The sequence below is a fragment of the Anolis sagrei genome, chromosome 11 (genome assembly GCF_037176765.1).
Source record: "Anolis sagrei isolate rAnoSag1 chromosome 11, rAnoSag1.mat, whole genome shotgun sequence".
In the NCBI taxonomy this organism is placed as follows: domain Eukaryota; kingdom Metazoa; phylum Chordata; class Lepidosauria; order Squamata; family Dactyloidae; genus Anolis; species Anolis sagrei.
Window position 1 is genome coordinate 29,176,768 of NC_090031.1, and position 17,283 is coordinate 29,194,050.

Sequence of the window (17,283 nt, forward strand, 5' to 3'; positions counted from 1 at the left end):
TTGATATAGAGGCGCAGGAGGGAGTTTGGAGCAGAGAAGGCAGCAGAAGGCTCACCCTGGACTCACTCTCTTGTTTCTTGCTTTTTTGCCTCAGAGCCAAGCTGTGGCAACATTCCCAGAGAAGACTCATTTTGAAAAGTAATTTATTTTATTTTGGGATTATTATTATTTTTTCTGGGGAGAGCCAGCCTCGAACTCGTGGAGTGGGAGCAAGCCTTTCAATGCATCCCAATGGAAGCTGCTGAAATCCTAGGTCTTGCTTTGGAGCTTCTGGAGAAGCCACACTGAGAAGGTGGGATGCCATTTCTCCACCTTTCTGAGCCTTAATTTGGAATTATTTCCCAGTTTTCAGACTTTTCCTGGGTTGCGATGGATGTGGAATGAGTCCTAAGTTTATGAATCCAAGATCGGCGTTGAAATCGGACCGGGAACGGATCCAGTGTTTACAAACCTCATCATCATAAGACAAGGCAGCATGGAAAGAAACTATAATACTTTTGAGTGATTTCCAAAAAGTTTGATGATTTGGATTGTTTCCTGTTTTGCGATAACTTTGGGTCGTGGTTGGTGTTCCGGAACTCCATCATCCTTTGGGTGAGAGACAACACAAGTCAAACGTAAAGACTTTGAAATTATAATTGAAAATTATTTCCAATTAACTTTAGTGATTTGAATCGTTTCCCGCTTTCCAATAACTTCGGTGCCGAGGAGGGTCGTGGTTGGCGTTCCGGAGCTCCGAGTGAGATACGACACAAATGCAAAGGAATCCCATGGCTTTGAAATAATCTGAATTTATTATTTCCAGTCACTTTGGTGATTTGAATTGTTTCCCGTTTTCCAATAACTCCAGCAAAGAGGTGGGCCGTGGTCGGCGTTCCGGAGCTCCATCATCCTCAGAGTGCGATACGACACAAATGCAAAGGAAACCCATTGCTTTGAAGTAATCCGAATTTATTATTTCCAGTCACTTTGGTGATTTGAATTATTTACCATTTTCCAATAACTTTGACCCTGAGACGGGTCGTGGTTGACGTTCCGGAGCTCCATCATCCTCGGAGTGAGATACGACACAAATGCAAAGGAAACCCATGGCTTTGAAATAATTAGAATTTATTATTTCCAGTCACTTTGGTGATTTGAATTATTTACCATTTTCCAATAACTTTGACCCTGAGGCGGGTCGTGGTTGACGTTCCGGAGCTCCATCATCCTCGGAGTGAGATACGACACAAATGCAAAGGAAACCCATTGCTTTGAAATAATCTGAATTTATTATTTCCAGTCAATTTAGTGATTTGAATTGTTTCCCGTTTCCTAATAATTTTGACCCAGAGGCGGGTCGTGGTTGATGTTCCGGAGCTCCATCACCCTCCGGATGAGATATAAGACAAGGCAAACGTAAAGGAAAGCCATGACTTTGAAATAATACTCTAAATTATTTCTAATTAACTTTGGTACTTTGGTTTTCCAATACGGGTCGTGATCAGCGTTCCGGAGCTTCCACACCGTCTGGGTGAGATACGACACAAGGCAAACTAAAGAAAACCCATGAGTTTGAAATAATAATATGAATTATTTCCAAACACTTTGGTGATTTGAATTGCTTCCTATTTTCCAATAACTTTGACCCAGAGGTGGGTCGTGTCCGGCGTTCCGGAACACCATCATTCTCTGGTTGAGATGCAACACAAGGCAAATGTGAAGTAAACTCATGGCTTCGAAATAATCTGAATTCATTATTTCCCGTTTTCCAGTAACTTTGGCTCGGAGGTGGGTCATGGTTGGCGTTCCGGAGCTCCGTCATCCTTTGGGTGTGATACAACACAAGGCAAACTAAAGGAAACCCATGTCATTGAAATAATAATATGAATTATTTCCAATCACTTTGGTGATTTGAATTGCTTCCCATTTTCCAATAACTTTGACCCAGAGGCAGGTCTTGTCCGGTGTTCCGGAATTCCACCATCCTCTGGCTGAGATACAACACAAGGCAAATATGAAGGAAACTCGTGGCTTCAAAATAATCTGAATTTATTATTTCCCGTTTTCCAGTAACTTTGGCTCGGAGGTGGGTCATGGTTGGTGTTCCGGAGCTCCATCATCCCATGGCATCAAAATAATCTGAATTTATTATTTCCCATTTTTCAATAACTTTGGTCCGGAGGCGGGTCGTGTTCGGCGCTCCGGAACTCCGTCCTGCATTGGGATAGAAGTACGCTGAGGTGACCACGAAGGGACCTGAACCGTGGTTTGCGTGTTCCTGCCATGTTTGTGAGGCAAAGCTGGCCCTAGGCGGATGGGAGACCCCGGTTGACCCCGGCTGACCCCTGGGGCGGCCATGGCGGCAGCCGTGAACACAGTGGACCAGGTTTACATCGCGGTGGAGCTGGCCATCGCGGCGTTGTCCATCGCGGGCAACCTGCTGGTCTGCCTGGCTGTGGGCCTCAACCGCTCCCTCCAGACGGCCACCAACTACTTCCTGGTCTCGCTGGCAGTGGCTGATGTGGCCGTGGGGCTGCTGGCCATCCCTTTCGCCGTGGTCATCAGCGTGGGCCTTCGCACCGACTTCCACGCCTGCCTCTTCCTGGCCTGCTTCGTGCTGGTCCTCACCCAGGGATCCATCTTCAGCCTCCTGGCCGTGGCCGTCGACCGCTACGTGGCCATCAAGCGTCCACTCAGGTACGGCACATGTTGTGTGGGTGGGTGGATAGGTGATCTCACTTCCTTGAGCAAGTTATAATCCGGTTTCTATGCCAGTACTTGACCAGCCCATAGTCCAGTTCTGTTGCCAATATGCAACTTGGCTCACTGGCTCGAGCGATCTATAGTTCACTTCATATGCCAACATGTGGCTTGGCTCACTTGTTTGAGTGACTTATAGTTCGTTTTCTATGCCACTACTTGAGCAGCCTGTAGTCCAGCTCTGTTGCCAATATGCAACTTGACTTACTTGCTTGAGTAGCCTATAGTTCACTTAATATGCTAATATATACATTTCTCACTTGGTCAAGCGACCTATAGTTCGGTCTCTATACCAGTACTTGAGCAGCCTGTAGTCCAGTTCTGTTGCCAATATGCAACTTGGCTCACTTGCTTGAGTGACCGATAATTCAGCGTCTGTGCCAATATGTTGCTGGGCTCCCTTGCTTAAGCAACCTATAGTTTATTTAATATACTAATATGCAGCTTCACCCAATTGAGCGATCTATAGTTGACTTAATATATCAATATGCAGCTTGGCTCAGTTGCTTACGCAGCCTATAACATGCTGCTTGGCTCACTTGCTTGAGCGACCTATAGTTTCCATAATATGCCAATATGCAGCTTGGCTCACTTGCTTGAGAAACCTATAGCTTTGATAATATGTGAATATGCACCTTGGCTCACTTCCTTGAGCAACCTATAGTTCATTTAATATGCTGCTTGGCTCACTTGCTTGAGAGATCTATAGTTTCCATAATATGCTAATATGCAGCTTGACTCACTTGCTTGAGAAACCTATAGTTTCCATAATATGTCAATATGCACCTTGGCTTAGTTGTTTACGCAGCCTATAGTTCATTTAACATGCTGCTTGGCTCACTTCCTTGAGTGACCTATAGTTTCCATAAAATGTCAATATGCACCTTGGCTCACTTGCTTGAGCGACCTATAGTTTATTTAACATGCTGCTTGGTTCACTTGCTTGAGTGACCTATAGTTTCCATAATATGTCAGTATGCACCTTGGATCACTTGCTTGAGAAACCTATAGTTCATTTAAAATGCTGCTTGGCTCACTTGCTTGAGCGACCTATAGTTTTCATAATATGTCAATACACAACTTGACTCACTTGCTTGAGAAACCTGTAGTTCATTTAATATGCTGCTTGGTTCACTTGTTTGAGTGACCTATAGTTTCTATAATATGCCAATATGTAGCTTGACTCACTTCCTTGAGCAATCTATAGTTCATTTAATATGCTGCTTGGTTCACTTGTTTGAGTGACCTATATTTTCCATAATATGCCAATATGCAGCTTGGCTCACTTGCTTGAGCGACCTATAGTTTCCATAATATGTCAATATGCACCTTGGCTCACTTGCTTGAGTGCCCTATAGTTCTTTTAACATGCTTCTTGGCTCACTTGCTTGAGCGACCTATAGTTTCCATAATATGCCATTATGCACCTTGGCTCACTTGCTTGAGTGACCCATAGTTCAGTTTCTCAAGCGGCTTATACTTCAGGTTCTATGCCAGTGTGCAACTTGGTTAACTTCCTCGAACAGCCTATAGTTTCTATGCTTGGCTGATTGCTTGAGTGACCTATAGTTCGAGGTGTATGCCAATACATGGCTGGGCTCGCTGACTTGAGCGACCTATAGTCCATTTTCTATAGTAATATGCAGCTTGGCTTGCTGCCTCAAGCAACTATAGTTCCATTTCTTGAGTGCCCTATAGTTCCATTCTAATGCCAATATGTAGCTTGGCTCACTTGCTTGAGCGACCTATTGTTGGCATTCTATGCCAAATAAGTTCCTCTTGAGGTTGCCATGATATAAATCGCCTTTCTTATCTTCTTTCTGAATCTCTTGAGTCATTTTGGACTTCTTGCAAATCCCTGGTAAGGAAAAAATGACAAACGTGTGGCTTGGCTCTCTGTCTCGAGCGACCTATAGTTTGGTTTCCGGTGCGTTTTTGAAGGTGTTAGCATGCAAATCAGCTTTCTCACCTTCTTCCTGGATGATTGTGGCGAGGCTCCACAAGTGTGACAATGGGTTCCCATGCCCAGAAATTTGAATGGTTATGGTTAGGTCACGTATGCTTTTCATGCTGCAATGTTGAGATCTGACATTTCCTGTATTTCTCAAGCCGAGCATTGCTTTTCCTCTTTTTTTCCTCCGAAGGCAGAGAGTCAAGCTCTGAGCGACCAATACTTGAGTGGCCTATAGTTCAGTTTCTGTGCCAATATGCAGCTTGACTCACTTGCTCGAGAAACCTATATTTCAATTCCTATGCCAATACTAGAGAGACCTATAGTTCAGTTTCTGTGCCAATATGCAGCTTGAATCACTTGCTCGAGCGACCTATAGTTCGATTCCTATGCCAATGCTTGAGTGACCTATAGTTCAGCTTCTATGCCAATATGCAGCATGACTCACTTGCTCAAGCGACCTATAGTTTGATTCCTATGCCAATACTTGAGCAACCTATAGTTCAGTTTCTATGCCAATATGCAGCTTGAGTCACATGCTTGAACGACCTATAGTTTGATTCCTATGCCAATACTTGAGAGACCTATAGTTCGGTTTCTGTGCCAATATGCAACTTGACTCACTTGCTCGAGCGACCTATAGTTCGATTCCTATGCCAATACTTGAACGGTCTATAGTTCATTTTTTGTGCCAATATGCAACTTGACTCACTTGCTTGAGCGACCTACAGTTTGATTCCTATGCCAATACTTGAGCAGCATATACTTCAGTTTCTATGCCAATATGCAACTTGATTCACTTGTTTGAGTGACCTATAGTTCGATTCCTATGCCAATACTTGAGGGACCTATAGTTCAGTTTCTGTGCCAATATGCAGCTAGACTCACTTTCTCGAGCGACCTATAGTTCGATTCCTATGCCAATACTTGAGCGACCTATAGTTCAGTTTCTGTGCCAATATGCAACTTGACTCACTTGCTTGAGCGACCTATAGTTCGGTTTCTATGCCATGCCTTCCAATGTACCTGCTACAAATCCCAATTCCTCCTCTGCCTTCCCATTGGCTTTTAAATGTGTCCCGGTTTCCCTCTCCTCCTCCTCCTCCTCCATCCTCAGCTGCAAAAGGAACGCAAGGTACAAAAATGCCACTAGGTTTTGAGATAAACTGGGGTATACATAAATATAATAATAATAATAATAATAATAATAATAATAATAATAATAATAATAAATTTTCTCGGTCTCTGTTCACCCTTCTGTGAAATGGTTGAATTATCATTCCGCAGCCTGTCTAAATGGCCTTCAGGGGCCCCAAGCAATCAAAACCTCTCTAAAGGAATGGAAGAGAAACTCAAAGAGTCAGGGTTGAACTCACAGAAGTCAATAATAGTTGCCTTCCTCTTAAATCCGGTCATGACTCACTCTGAGAAGATAAATCTGTCAATGTTTGCCAGCCATGGAGACAATCCTCCCCAAGGGCCTGCCTCCTTAGTTAAGACAAGTCTATCTTGTCTTATATTATTATTATATGCATTATTATTAATATGCGTAAGGGGAAAGCAGGATATTATTATTATTATTATTATCACTATTATTGTATATTATTATGCCTAAGAAGAAAGCAGATATTATCATCATTATTGTATATTATTATTTTATATTATTATGATTCTATTATAGTTATTATATATTATTTTAATAATAATAATATGAATATAAAATAATAAACATAAAAATAATATATAATAAATATAACAGAATAATAATATAAAATAATAGAATAATATATGCCTAAGAAAGCAGGATATTATTATTATAATCACTGTTATTATTGTATAATATTATTCTACTACTTTATATTCTATTTATTTTTTATATTATTATTATTATTATTATTCATTATTTTGTATTATTATTCTATTATATTTATTATATATTATTTTATGTTTATTATTTTATATTTTTATATTACTACTGTTATTATTGTATATTATTATTCTATAATGTTATATTATTCTATTTATTATTGTATATTATCATTGTATTTTATATTATTATAATATTATTGTATATTATTATTTTACTAATAATATACTTAAGAGGAAAGCAGGATATTATTATCACTGATATTATTGTATATTATTATTCTATTATTTTATATTATTATTCTATTTAGTATTGAATAATAATAATAATATGCCAAAGAAGAAAGCAGGATATCATCATCATCATTATTGTCTATTATTATTCTACTATAATAATAATAATAATAATAATGCACAAGCCAGTCAAGGTGGTCCCAGTGGTGATGGACACACTGTGTGCAGTGCCTCAAGACCTTGGCCTGCACTTAAAAACAATTGCTGCTGACAAAATCACCACCGGCCAGCTGCAGAAGGCCACCTTACTGGGATTTGCACACATTATTCATGGATACATCACACAGTCCTAGACATTTGGGAAGTGTCCAATGTGTGATCCAATACAACAGCCAGCAGAGTGATCTTGTCTACTGTGGACTCATCTTGTTGTGTATCTAATAACAATAATAACAACAATAATAATATCTGGCTTTCCTATCCTGGAGTAGACTCGTAAACAACAACATCCGGCTTTCCAATCCTAGAAGAGACTTAAAGACACTAATAATAATAATAATAATAATAATAATAATATCCAGCTTTCCTATCCTGGAGGAGACTTAAAGACAATAATTACAATAATAACAATAACAATAATAATATCCGGCTTTCCTATCCTGGAGGAGATTCAAAGACAACAACAACAACAACAATATCCGGCTTTCCTCTCCTGGAGGTGATTCAAAGACAATAATACTAATAATAATATAATAATATTTTTTTTTTGTCGTGTCAGGAGCGACTTGAGAAACTGCAAGTCGCTTCTGGTGTGAGAGAATTGGCTGTCTGCAAGGACATTGCCCAGGGGACGCCTGGATGATTTGATATTTTTATCATCCTTGTGGGAGGGTTCTCTCTTGTCCCCGCATGAGGAGCTGGAGCTGATAGAGGGAGCTCATCCGCCTCTCCCCGGATTCGAACCTGCAACCTGTCAGTCTTCAGTCCTGCCAGCACAGGGGTTTAACCCACTGCGCCACCGGGGGCTCCTATATAATAATAATAATAATAATAATAATAATAATAATATACCAATATACAGCTTTCCTATCCTGGAAGAGACTCATAAACAACAACAACAGCATCCGGCTTTCCAATCCTAGAGGAGACTTAAAAACAATAATAACAACAATAATAATAATATACAGCTTTCCTATCCTGGAGGAGACTCATAAACAACAACAACAACAACAGCATCTGGCTTTCCAATCCTAGAAGAGACTTAAAGACAATAATAATAATAACAATAAGAATATCCAACTTTCCTATCCTGGAGGAGACTCAAAGACAATAATAATAACAATAACAACAACAATAGTAATCACACAGTTGTAGACACTTGGGAAGTGTCCGACGTGTGATGCAATACAACAGCCAACAGAGTGATCTTGTCTGGTGTGGACTCATCTTGTGTATCTAATAATAATAACATAATAATAATAATAATAATAATAATAATATCCTGCTTTCCTATCCTCGAGGAGACTCAAAGACACCATTAATAATAATAGTAATAATACTCTTAATAGTAAATACATCTGAAAAGAGACCGGTCCTTCCGCCTTCTCCTTTGAATATTGTACAATACGGTATTCTTGGAAACTGCTCTGGGTTTTCCTTGTGGTTTGGTGACGGTGCATTTTGCCGAGAAAAGTCGCAGACAGGTTCCCTATTTGCGCGAGGCGTCATTTGCCTCCCGTTTATTGTGACCCAAGGAAAAGCAGGATGTTGATTCGGAGAAGGGCATGAAAGGAAAAGCGAATATACGGAGGATGGAGGAATAGCCTCAGACAGAGAAAACCTTCCCGTTTCCAAAGCTTCCGGTGAACCATCATCACCATCATTTGATATATTTTTATATTTATTATAATTATACGTTTGTGTCCCCAGCATTGCCCATGTTATTTGAAAAAATCAATTTATTAATTGTACTAAATGCACAAGCTTGTGGGTGAACTACAACTTCCATCATGTCAGGTTAACCCCCTGAAACTCCATCAGTACTTAAAGTTTGTTATGTTGGGTAAGTTTGCTCTGGATGCATCATGGGTGGAGTTTAGTGTGCTCTCTGGCTGGAGGGTAAACTACAACTCCTACTATGGTGAGTCAGTCACCTGAAATCCCACCAGTAGGCTGAGTTCATCATGTGGGTTGTGTGTGCCAAGTTTGGTCCAGGTCCATTATTGGTGGAGGTCACAGTTTCTCTGGTTGTGGGAGAACTACAACTCCCAGAAAAAAAGCTCACTCCCTCCCTACCACACCAAACCCCTGCAGTAATCAAATTTATATCATGTCTGTGTGCCAAGTTTGGTCCAGATCCATCGGTGTATGGGTTCACAGTGCTCTCTGGATGTAGGGTAAACTACAACTCCCACTTAGGTGAGTCAGTCTCCTCAAAACTCTCCAATAGGCTGAGTTCATCATGTGGGTTCTGTGTGCCAACTTTTGGTCCAGGTCCATCATTGCTGGAGGTCACAGTTTCTCTGGTTGTGGGTGAACTACAACTCCCAGAAAGAAAGATCACTCCCTCCCCGCCCCTCCAGTAATCAAATTTATATCAGGTCTGTCTGCCAAGTTTGGTCCAGATCCATCGGTGTATGGGTTCACAGTGCTCTCTGGATGTAGGTGAACTACAACTCCCCCAAATCAAGGTGAATTTTCCCCAAGGACCTCCAATAATTTTTACAGTTCATGGGGACTCTGTGACAAGTTTGGTCCAATTCCATCTTGGGTGGAGTTCAGAGTGGTTATTGATTGCAGGTGAACTGTGCATCCCAGGCCAATTCCCTTCAAACCCCACAAATTTTTCAATTTGGGCATATTTGGGCATATTGGGTTTGCATGCCAAGTTTGGCCCAGATCCCTCATTGTTTGGGTTCATAGTGCGCTCACATAGTGAACTACAACTCCTATCAATCCCTCCAAACACCTCCAGTATTTTTTGTTGGTCATGGGTGTTCTGTGTGCCAAGTTAGTTCCAGATCCATCATTGGTGGAGTCCAGACTGCAGTTCTTAGATGGCAGGTGAACTATACATCCCAGGACCTACAATGAATATGTTCTGTTGCGGATCAATTCCTCTGTTTGCTGTGTGCCGTAGAAAAGAATAGGAAAGGGTTAAGGGAGAGGCAGTGGGTGAGGTCATGCAAATTCCACATCAATGGAGAGAGACAGAAACACTGGGATGCCTGTGGTGGAGGAAACATATTTTCAACCTTTATTATGTGTATAAATAGGGAAATAGATATGTACTATGTGTGTGTGTGTGTGTGTATATATATATATATATATAGAGAGAGAGAGAGAGAGACCCATATTGACATAATATATACAGTTAAATATTCATATATATTTAATATATAAATATATTTAATAAAGTTGTATATAAACAGTTAAATATTTAATATATACAGTTTAATATTTAATATATAAATATTAAATATTTCTGAATATTTTCTATATTTAATATATATATTTAATATATAGTTAAATATTCATATATATTTAATATATAAATATATTTAATAAAGTTATATATATACAGTTAAATATTTAATATATACAGTTTATTCATATATATTCAGTTAAATATTCATTATATATATATATATATATAAAATATTTTATATATATTTAATATATTTAATAAAGTTAAATATTCATATTTAAATGTGTGTATACTAGCTAATTGCCATCATCATCCCACGTTGCGAAACGTTTCCTCCTTTTGTGTGTGTGTAATGAAGACACATTGGACACATAATAATAGGACTCATCATCATCATATAATTAATAATTAATTTGTTAATAAATTTGTTTGGTACCTTGAAGTCATTTAGTGCTATGGGTAGATTCCTTCAGAGGAGATTTTCCTTTACTTTTCTAATAAGGATGACAAAATAAATGTGAATTAGCCAATGGGTTTTTCCAATAGAAATGGTTCCTACTAACAGGAAAAACAATAGGAATTACAACTCCCATCATGCCAGGTAAATCCCCTGAAATAGTTGTTTGTCATGATGGGCAAATCTGCTCTAGATTCTAGATTATTATTATATTACTACTATTCTGTTATTATGCTAATAGTACTATATTATTATAAATATTTTACTACTAATAATAACTTTTCCATCCCAAGAATACAAAATGTATATTATTATTATTATTATTATTATTATTATTATTACTACTACTACTACTACTACTACTATTATATTACCAACAATATCTCCAACATTATTTTTATGCAACTTTTATGTTATGCTAGCGGTACTATATTATTATACAAATTTTACTAATAATAATATTTTTTCCATCCCAGGAATACAAAATATATCATTATTATCATTATTATATTACCAACAATATCTCCAAATTTTACTACTAATATTTTTTCCAATCCAAGAATACAAAATTTATCATCATTCTTATTATTTTACCAACAATATCTCCAACATTATTTTTATACTACTATTATATCATTATGCTAGTAGTACTATATTTTACTAATAACTACTACTACTACTAAATAATAATAATTTTTCCCAAGAATACAAAAATCCCAAGAATACAAAATTTATCTTTTATATTAGTATTATATTACCAACAATATCTCAACATTATTTTTATACAACATATTATTTTGGTAGTAGTACTATATTATTATACAAATTTTACTACTACTACTACTACTACTAATAATAATAATTTTTATATCCCAAGAAAACAAAATTTATCTTTATCATTATTATATTACCAACAATATCTCCAACATTATTTTTATACTTCTATTATATTATTATGCTAATAGTACTATATTATTATACAAATTTTACTACTACTAATCATAATAATTTTACCATCCCAAGAATAAAACATTTATATTATTATTATTATTATTATTATTATATTACCAACAATATCTCCAAAACTATTTTATACTATTATATTATTATGCTAGTAGTACAATATTATACAAATTTTACTAATAACAATTTTTCCATCCCAAGAACACAAATGGTGGAAATATCAATATTTCCACCATTATTTTTACATTATTATCTTATTATGCTAGTAGTACTATATTATTATTCAAATTTTACTACTACTACTACTACTACTAATAATAATAATAATAATAATAATAATAATAATTTTTCCATCCAAAGAATGCAAAATTTATCTTTTTATTATTATTATTATTATTATTATTATTATTATTATTATTATTTTACCAACAATATCTCCACCATTATTTTTATACTATTAGATTATTATGCTAGTAGTGCTATTTTATACAAATTTTACTACTACTACTACTACTAATAATAATAATAATTTTCCATCCCAAGAATGCAACATTTATCTATTATTATTATTATTATTATTATTATTATTTTACCAACAATATCTCCACCATTATTTTTATACTATTAGATTATTATGCTAGTAGTGCTATTTTATACAAATTTTACTACTACTACTACTACTACTAATAATAATAATAATTTTCCATCCCAAGAATGCAAAATTTATCTTTTATTATTATTATTATTATTATTATTTTACCAACAATATCTCCACCATTATTTTTATACTATTAGATTATTATGCTAGTAGTACTATTTTATACAAATTTTACTACTACTACTACTACTAATAATAATAATAATAATAATTTTCCATCCCAAGAATGCAAAATTTATCTATTATTATTATTATTATTATTTTACCAACAATATCTCCACCATTATTTTATACTATTAGATTATTATGCTAGTAGTGCTATTTTATACAAATTTTACTACTACTACTACTACTACTACTAATAATAATAATAATAATAATTTTCCATCCCAAGAATGCAAAATTTATCTATTATTATTATTATTATTTTACCAACAATATCTCCACCATTATTTTATACTATTAGATTATTATGCTAGTAGTGCTATTTTATACAAATTTTACTACTACTACAACTACTACTACTAATAATAATAATAATAATTTTCCATCCCAAGAATGCAAAATTTATCTATTATTATTATTATTATTATTATTTTACCAACAATATCTCCACCATTATTTTTATACTATTAGATTATTATGCTAGTAGTACTATTTTATACAAATTTTACTACTACTACTACTACTAATAATAATAATAATTTTCCATCCCAAGAATGCAAAATTTATCTATTATTATTATTATTATTTTACCAACATCTCCACCCTTATTTTTATACTATTAGATTATTATGCTAGTAGTACTATATTATTATACAAATATTACGAAAAATAATATTCCATCCCAAGAATACAAAATTTCCATTTTATATATACACACACACACACACACACACACACACACACATACATACACACATACACACACACATACAGATAGATAGATAGATTAATACTAATAATAATGTGCTCTGGTGACATATTTTGTCGGATTTTGCCCCTGAATGAAACTGTGGATCTAATAATAATAATAATAATAATAATAATAATAATAATATACATTGTATCCTCCTTGTGATACATTCAGATTCCACGTTTTATTCTGCCTGCCTCTCGGCAGGGAGACGGGTGTCAAACTGCATTAGTTCCACGGTGTAGATGCAATCCAGAGTCTTATTCAATCAAAAGGATGAGGCCTGGTTCTATCAAGATAAAATGCAGCCTTCCTGTGTTTACTCCTCTTCATGAGATAAGTGCATTAAAGAGATAATAAGGCTTCCTCTTCCTTCGGCCTTCCTTCCCGGAGACAAAAGTCAAAAGTCTCCGAAATGGCAGACTTTCCTTCCACGGAGCATTGATTCATTTCTACACCTATCCCCTTCCTTGGTGCTTTTCTCAAATAATGCCAATCATAATTTGGAAAATACACCATCGTCGCCATCTTACTGCTACTATATTCTTCTTCCAAGAGTACTATAGCATTGTTATACTACTATTATGTTATTATTGCAAATATCTCCAACATTATTATTATTATTATTATTATTATTGTATGCTAGCTTGGGTACTCAGTGTTGCCCGGTTTGTGTTGTCAAAGGATTTTAGGGCCAGAATCACTGGGTTGCTGTGAGTTTTTTGGGCTGTATAGCCATGTTCCAGAAGCATTCTCTCCTGACGTTTGGGCATATCGGGTAGGCATGCCAAGTTTGATCCACATCCATCGGTGTTTGGGTTCACAGTGCGCTCTTGTTGTAGGTGAACTACAACTCCCAAACTCAAGGTCAATGCCCACCAAACCCTTCTAGTGTTTTCTGTTGTTAGCCATGGGAGTCCTGTGTGCCACGTTTGGTTCAATTCCATCATTGGTGGAGTTCAGAATGCTCTTTGATTGTAGGTGATGTATAAATCCCAGCAACTACAACTCCCAAATGACAAAATCATTTTTTTGAGTGAAGGACATACATTGGGTTGTTAGGTGTCTTGTGTCCAAATTGGGTGTCAAGTCGTCCAGTGGTTTTTGAGTTCTGCTAATCCCACAAATGAACATTACATTTTTGTTGCTGTGGCCCAGTTTGGTGATCTGGAAAATAAAGTAATGAGAAAGTGTTGGTTTGTAACGTATGTAATGTCTTTCTTCTTGTGGGTAAACAGTATTTATTGCTATTTCTTTGTCAGTGATGATGTGGAGATTGTCTGGTTTGGCTACTCTGGAATATGCAGCATATAATGGTCCTTCTTCAGGGGTCCATTTCAAATCTATGATACTATATCTGGCATATATATATGTGTGTGTGTGTGTGTGTGTGAATCATATCTATTTATACCTATGGCTGGATGGCTCTTTGTCATGAGGGCTTTGATTATGTTTTCTTGCCTTGGTGAAGGGAGTTGGACTGGATGGCCTTAAGGCACCATTTATCAACCTGGGGGTTGGGACCCCTGCGGAGGTCATAAAGGCGTGTTAGAGGAGTCATCAACAAAGGATCCAAAGGCAACAAAGATCCGCCTAGTCAAAGCCATGGTATTCCCTGTAGTAACCTACGGATGTGAGAGCTGGACCTTAGGGAAGGCTGAGCGAAGGAAGATCGATGCTTTTGAGCTGTGGTGCTGGAGGAAAGTGCTGAGAGTGCCTTGGACTGCGAGAAGATCCAACCAGTCCACCCTCCAGGAAATAAAGCCCGACTGCTCACTGGAAGGAAGGATACTAGAGACAAAGTTGAGGAGACAGCAAAGCCTAGAGAAGACAATTATGCTGGGGAAAGTGGAAGGCAAAAGGAAGAGGGGCCGACCAAGGGCATGATGGATGGATGGCACCCTTGAAGTGACTGGACTGACCTTGAAGGAGCTGGGGGTGGTGACGGCCGACAGGGAACTCTGGCGTGGGCTGGTCCATGAGGTCACGAAGAGTCGGAGGCGACTGAACGAATGAACAACAACAAAGAGGAGCCATCAAAGACCATTAAAAAAACACAGTATTTTCTGTTGGTCACAGGGGTTCTGCGTGGAAAGTTTGGCCCAATTCTAACGTTTATTTATTTATTTATTAATTATTCAAACTTATATGCCGCCACTCCCCTGGGGCTCGGAGTGGCTTACAAGAACAGGCTAAAATCGAACACAATTTAAGAACAATTTTAAAACAGCAATATCAAAGATCAAAGGCCTGTCGAAACAGGTATGTCTTACATGCCCTGCGGAAAGCTGGTAAGTCCCGCAAGGCACGGACTTCAGGTGGCAGAGTATTTCAGAGTGATGGTGCCACTGCTGTGAAGGCTCTGCGTCTGGTTGCTGTTAGACGCAAGGTCTTGACACTGGGAATTTCCAACAAATCCTGGTCTTCAGAGCGGAGGGATCTCTGGGGTTGGTAGGGGGTGAGGCGGTCCCTCTGATACATCGGCCCCAGACTATGCAAGGCCTTAAAGGTGAGTACCATTACTTTGAAAGTGATCCGGTGCTCAATTGGTAACCAATGCAGCTGGAGTAAGATTGGGGTGATGTGGCATCTCCATCGTCAGCAGAGGGTCCAAAAGGACTCCCAGACTCTTTACCAATGATGACGGGCGTAGCGCCTTGCCATCCAGGCTAGGCAGCTGGATATCCCCATTGTCCGGTTGACCCAGCCATAGGATGTGTCTTTGCTGTATTCACCCTCAACGTTGGTGGGGTTCAGAATGCTCTGTTATTGTAGGTGAACTATAAATCCCAGTAACTACAACTCCCAAATGTCAAGGTCTATTTTCCCCAAACTCCACCAGTGTTCACATTTGGGTATATGGAGTATCCGTGGCAAGTTTGGTCCAGATCCATCGTTGTTTGAGTCCACAGTGCTCTCTGGATGTAGGTGAACTACAACTCCCAAACTCAAGATCAATGCCCACCAAACCCTTCTAGTGTTTTCTGTCGGTCGTTGGAATTCTGTGTGCCAAGTTTGGTTCAATGCCATAATTGGTGGAGTTCAGAATGCTCTTTGATTGTAGGTGAACTATACATCCCAGCCACTACAACTCCCAAATGACGAAATCAAAAAATATTTAGTGAAGGACATACATTGGGTTGTTAGGTGTATTGTGTCCAAATTTGATGTCAATTTGTCCAGTGGTTTTTGAGTTATATTAATCCCACAAACGAACATTTATATTTATATCTATATATAAATACTAATAGGTAATGGCACTCCATGCAGTCGTGTATGTGTGTGTGTGTGTGTATATATATATATATATGATTTTAATTTTATATGTCTTCTGCTTCATTTTCTCACCTTGGAAAAAAAATGACTTTGAAAAGTTTTTATGCAATAATCATAGTAATAATGGTAAACATAATTCTTCCCCAGCTCAAGGCAAAGTACCAGATGGTGCAGAGAGACATAGTGTTGTTGTTATATCACGTTCTGCCTCCTCTCGGGGCCTCTCAAGGCTTCCTTTTTGCCCGCCTCATTTGGCCACTTCTCTGAAATGGGCTCAAGAGCCCAACTTTGAATGTGAATTATATTCCAGCTGGGAAAAGAAAGAAACACTGGGCTCGCGAGCAGGTAAACACGTTGTTTTTTCCTCGCCTTTTAATGGCCAAATTAAATATTGATAAATCTGTGCCAGCAAAGCCTCTTCGGGGGCATGAATAATGGAGCGTTCGTTAAAAGGAGAAGAAAACAATCCCTGCCTGGCAAAGGAGAGGAGGATACCTTGGTCTTGCTTGGGTTTTCTTTTGTTTTCAAAGTTGCATTAGATGCAAAAGAAACAAAGACAAAAATATTGGATGGAAATGTGAGACAGGTATTTTTATATCCGTCATCAATATACTCAATCACTGCATTGGAAAATAATATCTCGATCAAGAGAGAAAAGTTGGGGAATGTTGGAAGTGATGATGATGCTGATGCTGATTCAAGAGACCCCAGACCGTCATCTGATCCAACTCACACCAATAATAATAATAATAATAATAATAATAATAAGCCACTCGACAAAGGCCATCAAAGC

The 17,283-nt window shown here is 37.6% G+C and overlaps 1 protein-coding gene across 1 annotated transcript in view; it reads left to right on the forward strand.

Annotated features, from left to right (window-relative positions):
- The window catches only part of ADORA2B (adenosine A2b receptor), a 31,207-nt gene continuing 13,924 nt past the window's right edge, over positions 1–17,283 (forward strand). The window contains exon 1 of the mRNA XM_060756860.2: positions 1–2,679. Coding sequence (XP_060612843.2) covers positions 2,339–2,679 — 341 coding nt within the window. The 5' untranslated portion in view covers positions 1–2,338. The remainder of the gene's footprint in view (positions 2,680–17,283) is intronic.